General features: G+C 37.1%; 1 protein-coding gene across 2 annotated transcripts; it reads right to left on the minus strand.

Annotated features, from left to right (window-relative positions):
* Nucleotides 1–439: 439 nt before the first annotated feature.
* LOC121248892 (translocase of chloroplast 90, chloroplastic-like) lies at nt 440–4,687 on the minus strand. 2 transcript variants are annotated; one of them, XM_041147500.1, is made up of 3 exons: nt 4,574–4,687; nt 4,209–4,377; nt 440–3,156 (listed from the first exon to the last, which is right to left on the minus strand). In XM_041147500.1, exons 2-3 carry the CDS (start codon nt 4,333–4,335, stop codon nt 902–904), a joined length of 2,382 nt encoding a protein of 793 aa, XP_041003434.1. In that variant the 5' UTR covers nt 4,336–4,377; nt 4,574–4,687; the 3' UTR covers nt 440–901. The 2 variants fall into 2 exon arrangements, with proteins under 2 accessions (XP_041003434.1, XP_041003435.1); XM_041147501.1 differs by lacking the exon at nt 4,574–4,687 and having other exon boundaries at nt 440–3,187; nt 4,209–4,372.
* Between the last annotated feature and the right edge of the window lie 6,451 nt (nt 4,688–11,138).

Raw genomic sequence — 11,138 nt, forward strand, 5'->3', positions numbered from 1 at the left:
AAGAGAAGGAGAAAATGGGTGACTGAGGTCCCGAGGATTTTATGGCTGAATCGTATAATAATCTTGGCATGTGGCATGTGCTGGCTAGAGTATACGATATCATGATGTTACCATTCGCGCACACAAAATAATGGATTGAGATTTCTCAGTTTCCTACCTAAACTAAACAAGAATTGGGTAGTCTTTCACAGACCAGACTGGACAAGGAAATTGAGACGATATCTAGGTGGAAATTGTTTCGGAACACTTTTCATGAAGAACCAGGAGTCCAGAAGGGTAGAAAGATATCTACAACAGTGATTGCAAAGATAGAGATGGCTTGCTACCAGTAACTTATGAGGAGGCTTGGATTATCTGAAACCCATTTCAATGAACAAACATAGTTTGCATTCCAAGCCGATGCTTAACGCCATAATCGGAGAAGACACCCAAAAAAATGTCTAATAATTGGCCAATAACAAAACATAAGAGAGCTAAAACAGAATCCAAAAATCTTCAAATGTAAGGAATTATTCATTGGCACCTCCTATTTGGACGACTTCTACAATTCACCAGAAACAAGAAAAATAAAAACAGATTCTCTATGCTTTTCTGTACAGTTATCGCCTCAATTTAGTTGAATGCAAACCTCTGTGGCCAAAGCTGTCAGCTTGAGTGGATACTCGCAGTGACATGAACTTCAGATCCTTGTTTAATGGCAAAGATAGGGATGACTTGCCATCCTTCCAAAGTGGACATCGTAAACAACAAAAATATAGCGAATGATCTATTTGAAAACTCAAATGTTTGTCTCATCATCCTTATTTGCAAAAGGTCCATATCTCAGTTGATGTGGATTGCTTTTCCACTACATAATCCTCTCCGGACCAAAAAAATCCAGCACTGAAACCCCAACGACAATTTATCCACCCTCCAATGCTTCCATGCTACTTTCATTTGCCATTCTCCGTACTATAGCCCTGAACATTGTGAAAGCCGCAACCAAAGCAATCTGCAAATGCTCAGAGCTACTTGTTTTTATGCAAACCTGTCCCATTTTACGACTATTTAGATCGGCGTTAAATGAAACTCTCAAGCTTCTACTCAGCTGGAATTCAGACCGTAAACCTGCACCCAAAACCATTTCCTTGTTGAAGGAGAGGATTGTCATTGTCAGACTGACATTATCATTTCTCGCTGGGTATTCACTCCCTCTTAAAGTAGCTTCAAAACTCCCACCATGAGCCACTAGTGCAGGACTCCACATTCGCCCAGCATTAACCACAAACTTCAATCTCTTCCCAACTGCAATGGTATCTTCAATCTTGGCACCAACACAATACTTCTTTTCAAAAGTCGTGAAAGAAAGTCCGCAGTCAGCAGTGTTATGCTTTAGGCTCCTCAGCTTTGTGTTGCTATGAACTGTATAGATCATATCCCTACCAGAAGATTGAACATCAAGACCAACACAATAAGTTGGCCCTCTGGGATCTGCGAAAGCAGCAGCGGACTCCATCTGGATATTGAAATTCTGCTTGTCCTTACTCACCTGCCCTGTGACTGAGGCAAGGACATTCCTGTTTATTTCCACAGCCGTTTCAAGGTTTATTCCATCAAAGCCGACATCATGATCCATTCCTTGCGGGTCAAGAACAGGTCTTACAAGCCACTGGTCACCTGTGACAACACAACGGTACCTATGCACAGGGCAATCAGAGTCAAAACTTGGGGGAACTGCCATATCTGGTAACATAATTGTCTCTGGGGGCACCTGCTGGCCATAATTATTGTCATTTGCCAAATTTTCCTCCTTGGAAAGCCTATTCTCCATCCGCTTCTTGAACTCTTCCTTCAACTGTTTCTTCAGATAAAGAATTTCCCGGTAATCCAGCTCATCAAGATAGTCTTTTCTCTGTGAGTTTGTCAATCTCTCAAACTGAGATTTTGTCAGGATTCGGATTGGAGGTAATTGATCATACTCATCTTCTTCCTCTATGTCTAAAAGTAAACTCTCACCGATCTCATCATCCATTCCATTTGAACTTGATATAGAGCGACGCCGCAGAAGAGATGAGAGCAGGTGGGGCAGAGAAGGCAGGCGGATGGTAGGTACTGGTCCCAGTTCAATGCTGTCTTGAAAATTCAATAGTTTGTTGACATCACCCAGAACTTTAGTACAAACGCATAATAACAAGCACTGAGATTTCCAAACCTGCCCATTTGGAAGTACTTTTTCCCCTGTTACATCTTTCTTACATTGGGGATGGTTCTCAACCAAAAGTACAGGGATTTCAAGTCCTGAGTCGGAAGCAGCCTGGTGTATATGGTGCTGCACCAAATTTGTACACTGGGTCACGTAGGACTCATAGCGGACAGGGTAACCATTAGGTCCTTCAGGAAGAGCTGAAGAAGAGTGGGTCATTACAAGGATAGTGTTGAACCAAATTGCAGTACCAAAAACTTCAGTTATAAGCTTCAAAAGAGGGAAATTGCTATAGCTCATATTGATGACATCAAGGCGTTCAAAGTACAAAACAATATCCGGGGGAGATTTTTTAATAAATCTTTTCACAGATAGTAGAATCTTCTTATTTCTTCTCACATTACTGGAAGAATAAGGTAAGAGGCCAGGGGTATCAATTACAGTAATTTTAATCCCATTTACCATTCCCACAACCTCTTGGATGCGGTCAGTGGCTGGTTGAAATGCATCAGTCATGGTTTTCACTTGATCATATATAGAATTTATGGTAGCACTTTTGCCAACCCCTGTTTTCCCTAGTACAAGTATTCTAAATGAGAAGTCCAATTCAGGTAAGCCAGCTGCCTCCTGTTCTGCAGCTACTGTTTTGGCTCTATTGCTTACAAGGTTAACTCTTTTCAAGTCCAATTCCCCTGCTCGTATTAAGGTTGCTAGGTTTATTCGATATAAAACCTTTGCAACCAGAAGATTGTCCTGTGACTGCCCAAGCCGTTGGAGAAGGCGGAAGATCTTAACGTAGAGATCCTCAATCTTTGCCAATTGATCCATATCTCTCTTATCAGATCTATGAAGGAAGCCATAGGAATCTTCAACAGAAACCTGCTGCAGGGAAGGATTATGCTGATTATCCTGATTATTATTGGAAATGTGTGATGCATCGGGAAGTGCTACCAAACTGGCAGTACGAGCTGAACCTAGTAAGGGACAAGACAATAAGCTCTTCCCCTGATAAAATGCATCAAGATAAGACGAGTTCAAATCTAACATTGGGAATTGGTTTGCAGCATTGGAGGCGAAATTTTCAATAATCTCCAAGATATGAAATAATGATGTCAGTTTTACAGAGAATTCTACTTGACCTAATTCAGATAAACAATCTACTAGGACTCAATGGGACACCGTTTATGGGACATAAATATTTCAGTGTATAATGATCCCAATCATAAATGCTAACGGGTCCAGATAATAGTTTCTAAGGGGCAAACCAAACAAAATGGCCAAAGATACTTAGCTCACTGCTAGTCAAAGAAAAACTTTTTTTTGTTGAAAAGGGTGCAGCTGGGTTATTAAGAAATTTTCATTTCCCATCACAGCACTATATCTTTCCAATGAGAATGTTTCAAAGAACCAAAGGCTAAGCCTCCCATCATGTTCACAAGTCCCTTTATAGAAAAGAAAAATTTTATTCTCAAGCCGATGTGTAAAGCACACCTAATAAAGTGCTTACATAGCATACTTTGATTTGGAAGATAAATTTTAATATTTGAATCTTACAAATCAAATCTTACCATTTAAGTGATCAGCATTCTACACAATGGCTTGAGAATAGAATAACTCTATAGAAAATAGTCTCAGGAAACTTTACAACCTTCACTCCCCCTTAATAGAGTCCAAGTCCGCTCAATGAAATACTGAAAAAATGAATCTTTACAGCCATTTTCCAAGAAGATAGAAAGGTATGGAACGGTCCCCTCAGCTCATTGACAAAAAGTGACGTGTATGTATATTTATGTTTTGATTAGGTAGATAAAAATAGCATAACATTAACTTTAACAAAAGAATTGGTCTTTTTCCTTCTATTCTCCCCCAGTAAGTACCTGTAAAAATAAAAATTTAACCTATTTTTACCTATAAAAAAGAAGTAGAGTGGCATACATAATCGTTTGAGTATTTATCTACAGTAACTCTTAACTTAAAAAAATCAATGCTTGAACATATAAAAAAAGGGATAGAGACGGGGTAGTACCTTGGTCATCAAATTCTTCATCCAGAAGTTCCTCATTAAAAAAACTGTCACTGCCTGACAGTGGTCTAGATGAGACTAATGACTTGGAAACCAATTGAGGAAAAATCCAATCCCTAATGCTCTTCATCCTTCCAGCAAAGATTCACAAATAGCTATCTAATCTGAATCGCCGTTAACATGGTACAAAAACAAAATAGAAGTTTTTAAGAACTTACCAAGAATGTTAATGAATTAAATGGTCTACATTTCATGAAACATCAATTATAATTCATAAATAATCTAAAGGTGTGGTTAACTATATGACTCCTAAGTATGGTGCTAAGATCAAGAGCAAATTTGATACTATTAAAGCCATTTGTACATACATTAGCATAAGCCGATTAGAGACGGATACATAAAGAAGATAAGCAGTCCATCCCATTTCGCGAATTAAAGCGCAGAATTCAACAGCGTCAGCTTCAGCGACCGAAAATGGAATTCTGAAAGAGTATAGCGGTCGAAGATAGAAGCGGAGGCAATCAATCAAAGCCTGGCGAAAAATGAATTAAATAAAAACAAAAAGGGAAATGTGACGGCTCTGAAACCCTAATGGAAGGACAAGACTTCGGGATCCAAATTCAAGATCGAATCACGACAAAAACGGCAAATGTTTATAAAAAAAGAAAAAGGAACTGGATGCTGGATCCAAATTCAGTTTTTGGGGGGTGGTGGCCCGGTGGTGTCGTTTATTTAATATATAAACGAAATATATTAAATAATTTAATATTTTTAAATCTTAAAATAATAATAATATTTTATTTAATTTTAAACTTTTATTTCAACTCGTCTTATTTCAACTCACTGTCCAAGTCTCCCATTAATTAAGATTCGTCATTTTCTTGTTAGAGAGTGAATCAAGAAAGAAATGGCCATGCCCATTCCCTAACCATTCCCATAGATTGAGACAGAGTCTTGAATCTTTTTGACATATGATAATGAGATGATATGAGAATTTTATGAATAATAATTAAATATAGGAGTGAGCATCGACTTGATTAGAGTCGGATTCTAACTAAACGGAGTTAGATTTGAGCTTTTAGCTTTAGGCTTTTTTTAGCTTTATATTTAGGCCATTTTAAAAAAATATTTTTTTGTGGATTTTCAAATTTCAAATATTTCAAAAAATTAAAAATTAAAACTAAGTCTTGCATTGCTAATTTACTTTTAGCAATAAATCAAAAAATATCTAACTTATTTTTACATTACAAGTAGGCTTGTTTGGAAATAAATCTCATTCCAAAATTCTCAATTCACTCCATCATATTTCATTCCCAAACATAATTCAAATATAAACATTTTCAAACAAATCATTACTTCTTTTTCAAACTAGTCATTACAATTTTTTCAAATTTTCAAACAAAAAATAAAAAATAATCCAACTTTTTCAAATCATTAAACAAAAATAATATTATGAAAATATATTCTAACAATATTTTAACTTTATAATATTTTTTATTCAACTTTTTTTCTCTCATTTCTCAAAACCCAAGAGCCAAAAAATACTCAACTCAAACAATCTCACTATTATTCACAAACTATCTTACTAATATTCACAAAATTTTCATCTCATCTCACTCCCCAAACGAATATACTATAGTGTCTAATTACATGTTATCATACTATAACATTACATATTATTTTTAATGTCTAATTATATATTATTATACTATAGTGTTACATGTTATTATATTATGCTAGTGTCTAACTTATTTCTAATTTATTTATAATTTATTTATACACTAGACTTGTAACACCCCGCATTTTAGTGTATTTTTACTGAATGAATTATTTTTATGTAATTAAAATAAATTCTCTTATTTTAAATTGGTTGGATTTTTAGTGAGTTTATTTCTACGATTTTTATTTGGTGAAAATTATTTTTATGTGCTTTCTTAATATTTATTTATTGTTATGCATTTAAATTGCTTTTAATATTTAAATTAATTACCGTGGGATTTAATTATTTCAATTTGACTTTACCATTACGTTTAAATTATTTTATTTAACTTGTGGTTTTAAAATCGTTTCCGTTGGATCATTTTTGTGACCCAAGTTATGAGGATTGGACCTCATTTCTTTTCCCTCTATTTTTCTTTTCCTTTTCTTTTTCTTTTCTTCTTTTCTTCTTTTCTTTTTCTTTTTCTTCTCCCTGGCTTTCTCCCCGTGCGCGTGAATTCCCTCTCTTTTTCTCTCTCCCTGCGTCCGTTTCTCCCCCCACCAGCTGCGCCGCCGTCCGTCGGCGGTGGTTGACACCGCCCGGTCCTTTGCGTTCCCCAGCCGCCGGCCGTCCTACCCCACCAATATCACCGCCGTTCGTGCCGCCGTTAGCCTCCACGAAGCCCACGAAACCCACGACGCCGCGGCACACTTTCCGCCATTGCGCCGCCGTCGCACCGCCATTGGCCACCATCTTCCTACCACTTCATCCCCGGCCTCTTGGCAACCCATTGGACCCAACCCCAGCTCCGATCCGTCACCGGTGAAGCCCCACCAAGTCCATCTCCGATTTGCACATTTTTGGCCTAAAACCACCCCTTGCGCCGCCACCCACGGCAAACCACCACCGCCACTAGTTTCACCGACCTCCCTAGGCCCTACCCTATCAATCTTGGGTCTTCGTTTGTCCTCGTTGAAAAGTTGGTATTTGTGACCCACTGCCACAGTGTATTTTACACTGTGGTGTTGCTCAAACGTCGCATTTTTCAACTTCGTGATCCTCAGAAAATTATTATATTGCACTGTAAGTATTTCTCCAAAGAACTTTCGTAATTTAAATGTATTTTTGCACTAACCCATTTCACTGTGTTTTTGGCATGCCGGACTGAGTCCGAGGAGTTCGGGAGTCGGATGGATTTGTGATTGGAGTTGTTTGGTTGATTTGGTTGCATTGGATATTGGTTGTTGATGGGTTGGTTAGATATTGTGTTGGTACATGTGCATTTCATTATTTCATGCATGATCATGTTTGTAAAAGAAAACTGGGTTTTCGTGTATTGCATTCATGTTCATGTGATTTGAAAAGCTATGATTTTATGTGATAATATTTTTGGTGCGTGTGTATCACGACCCCAAGCCGAGATGGGGTATTAACTCGGTGGAGCTCCTCTGGTTACTCGGGAGCGGAATATACTGAGTAACGTCCCCTGGATTGTCGCCGAGCGACAATGGGTTCGGACGAGATGGTCTCGTGCCGACTCCGTGGTCCTTCTGCTGGCGGGGACTAGAGGATGTCTGGCCACGTACGCGCTGGGCGCGGAACTGGGCATCGCTCGTTGCGTAGTGTGAGTGCTTGGCCATGTACGCGCTGGGCGCGGAACTGAGCACCGCTGCGAAGCCAGGACGTGCGGATGGTCCATAGGGGAGACCATGGTGCATATGGAAATAATGCATGGTGCATTTGGGATTAATGCACTATTTTCTGGAAAAATAGTGCGAGTTGATTTTTGGGTAAATCATTTTCTGGGAAAATGTTTTACGGATAATTTGGACCAAAATGAGATTTTGGTGTGTGTTGGAAATTTATCATTTTCGGGAAAAATGATGTTTTGTGGAAAAATGCATGTTTTCATGTGCATGCATGTTAGTTGCATTTAATGCATTTTGTATTACGTTGTTGTTTGGGTTATACTTACCTGCGAGACTATTTTGTGGTATCGCAGATTTTGATACTGATGAGGAGGAGGAGGGTGAGCCTGAGGAGACGGCTCCGCCTGAGGAGTGATCTGGGATCACTCGTTTGTACATTTAAAACTATTGTAAATTATTTTATGGATGACTGTATAACTGCTATATAAATCTTTACTGATGTTTGATTGTAAATAAATTCTGGTACTTAGTTGACTATCCGCTGCGTTATTTTATTTGTACACTGTTGCATGTACACACACTGGCACTTCGTTGGGATGTGTGACCGTGTTGTCACCATCCTGGCGTCTCAATCCCTGTGTAATTTTATAAGGGGGATTGGGGGCGCCACAGGTGGTATCAGAGCAGTTCGGCTCTGGGTAAAACCACATGTCCCTTAGGATAGTACCAAAAAATTATTTTTATTATTATTTTAAAATAATAAAATTTTTGTTTAAGTGGTGTAAGTTAAGTTATTTATTTTATATTATGAGTTTATTGCTATTTTATTTTATGTTAATTGATGTTATTTGATTTATTTGATTTTATTGCTTTAATTAGTGTTTACCTTTGGTTGAGTATGGTTTTATTGGCTTTATTTATTTTATTGTATAATAATTCTGTTGTTTATTTATTTTATTGTATAATAATTTGGTTGTTTGTTTATTTTATTGTATAATAATTTTGATGTTTATTTATTTTATTGTATAATAATTTTGCTGTTTATTTATTTATTTGTATGTCATTTTAATTTAATTGTTTTATTTTATGGCGGATTATTTTATTGTTATATTTATTTTATGGTGAACTACTTCATTAGTTTTATGCATTTTGTCGTATGTTATTTTATTTATGGAATTTTATTTTATTTTGTTTTGTTCGAAATTGAAAGGCGGGTTAAGGGTTATGTTATGACAGGAAGATGGTACGACTGAGAAGGCCATTGTTAGGCTTAAACATTGGTATAGTAGGCCTGAACTCTTGGTGATTGGTTGTTTTAATATCAAGGCTTGAACATCAGGGTCTGGGTGAACTCTTTGGATTAAGTACTCAAGTTGCTGCTAAGGAGGGGAATAGTTTTTAATTGCTTAGGATAATTGAGGATTTAGGTTCCGTAGAATTTAGGTAATGAGTCTTTGGGGTAGGAGGTTGTAAGTTCAACGAATGTCAATGTTAGATTTATGAGAAGTTCATCTAAGGTTTGTGGCCCCATAGTTTTTTTAGAAAATAAGTTAATGGGATTTAAGCTGGTAGGTTCAACAAGTAATTAAGAGATTACTTAGACTAGAAGTTTTGATTTTGCCAACCTGGATAAGCAATTTGATAATATTTGGGGTTTTAGAATTTACAAGTTTTATAAGGAGAATGTTTTAGATTTGAGTTCATCGATCTTGAGAATTTCAGGAAATGATTTATATCTGGGTTAAGGTTTTAGAATTGCAGAATTGAATGGCTGAATTAAAATAGGATTGATCTGAGTTGAGTTATTGATATGAGAATTTTTTTAGGGGAGAATTTCTTTGGAGATGGAGGATGTTGATCTAGTTCGGGTAATAATTGTTTTTAGCTTGAGGTTACAGTGACAGGTTAATGATTTAATCCATATCAATTTTAAGGATAATAGATGGTGACGATTAAAGAAATGATTCTTATTGATTTCGAGGATATAGGTTTAGTGATGGAAATGGTAATGATGACCACTTGCACGTTTGGAGGATTATTGGTTTTGGCTAAGGGTGCGTAAGATTGATGTATAGTAGTGGTGAGTGGTTATGGATTTCGGAGAGTATAGGTCCTAGTCTCATTTGATTTGGAAGAAGTGGTTTTGGTTGGTGTGGAAGAGGAGTCAACACAATAGTAGTAATTCAAGAGACCTTGGCTTGGAGTTTTTGGTGAGTCGATCGAAGTGTGCAATTGAAGTGGGTTACTCAATGAATCATGGTTGGGAATAGTTATTGTGATTATCTTCAGGAATTAATTGTGACTTGAGGTTACCTAGGAATTTAAATTTTTGAGGCTATACTTTCTTTTGGAGTTTGAGCATCTAGTTGGTTGAATGAATGACATTGTTATTAACTTGAAGTGAGATTGATGGGATGTCACGTATGGTATATGAAAAAAATATTTGAAGTTGAAGCTTAGGCATCAACAGTGGATAATATGATCAAGTATGTGGGGGTAATAAAGCATTAGGATCCTTGGGTGCTTTGCAATGGCTTTTGGTAGATTGAAGATTTGATCAGTATGGTTTGCCCTGAGGTTTAATAGTGATGTGCTATTGAAGGAACTAGTTGTGTTAATACTAGCTTATTGGAGTAGAAATAGGTGGGCGAGTTACCAAGGAGGTTTTGTTAATGTTTTGGTGAAGTCAATGGTGGTTCGTTGTGAGTTTAGTCACCGTTAGATTAGATGATGTTTAGAATGTAGATGGTGAGCTTTCGGGTTTAGGTTGTTAGGTAGAAGTCTCTAGGCACTCTTTTTGATTCGCTAGGTTGGAATTGAGTCTTTTAAAGTATGTTTCTTATCTTAGAGGAGATGAGTGTATTTTGGGTTGAGGTTGTTTATTTTCAATTTGGGATGCTGAGATTGTTTGATATTGGGTTTCTGTCTTCGATCATGGATGTATTTTTATAGAATTTGATTTTGATCAAGGCATCAGAAGTTAATTGAGGAATTTGAGTTAGAACTCGTGGTTTTGGGAGAGAATATTTTTTCTACCAAATTGTGATAAGGGTTTTGGTTAGTAGGAATGGAGCCACCTTGTACTCTTGGTGTTAGTTTCATGAGGACGTAAGTTTTATGCATGTGGCGAATATCAGAGTGCGCAGCAGAAGCGTGGTATTTTTGTTGTAGTCAGGAGTTCAAATTGTGCTGATTTGAAGAATTAATGGTGACTTGAATTTTGAGAAGATACTTGTGATTGGCGATTAATCATTTGGTTGTGCAAAATCTGTTACTGATGGTTAACATTGGAAGTGGCTATTAGGTTTCCAATAGTAGAATTCAATAAAGGTTTAGAAGTTGGTGCATAGGAGTTGATTGCAGTTGGCACATATTATTGTAAGGGCTTTTGATCATTGGAATTTATTGGATGTGGTATTAAGGTTCTCGAGGAAATGAGATTTTTTGGATAGCAGTCACTCTAGGAATACTGGTCGTGATGTGTCATTGGGGGACTAAAATGAGTATGTTGGATAGTGCCATGTTCATTGAGGAATGTGCCACGTGCTGTCAAGTTAAGGCTGAGCATCAAAAGACCTACTGGTA

Source organism: Juglans microcarpa x Juglans regia, chromosome 2D (genome assembly GCF_004785595.1).
Source record: "Juglans microcarpa x Juglans regia isolate MS1-56 chromosome 2D, Jm3101_v1.0, whole genome shotgun sequence".
NCBI lineage: Eukaryota > Viridiplantae > Streptophyta > Magnoliopsida > Fagales > Juglandaceae > Juglans > Juglans microcarpa x Juglans regia.

Excerpts from the sequence above, each read along its gene's own strand:
- LOC121248892 (XM_041147500.1), bottom strand. The coding sequence starts at position 4,335 with ATGAAGAGCATTAGGGATTGGATTTTTCCTCAATTGGTTTCCAAGTCA. Across the intron at positions 3,157-4,208 it reads TGAAGAATTTGATGACCAAG|GTTCAGCTCGTACTGCCAGT; the intron begins GTACTACCCCGT and ends GTCCCTTACTAG.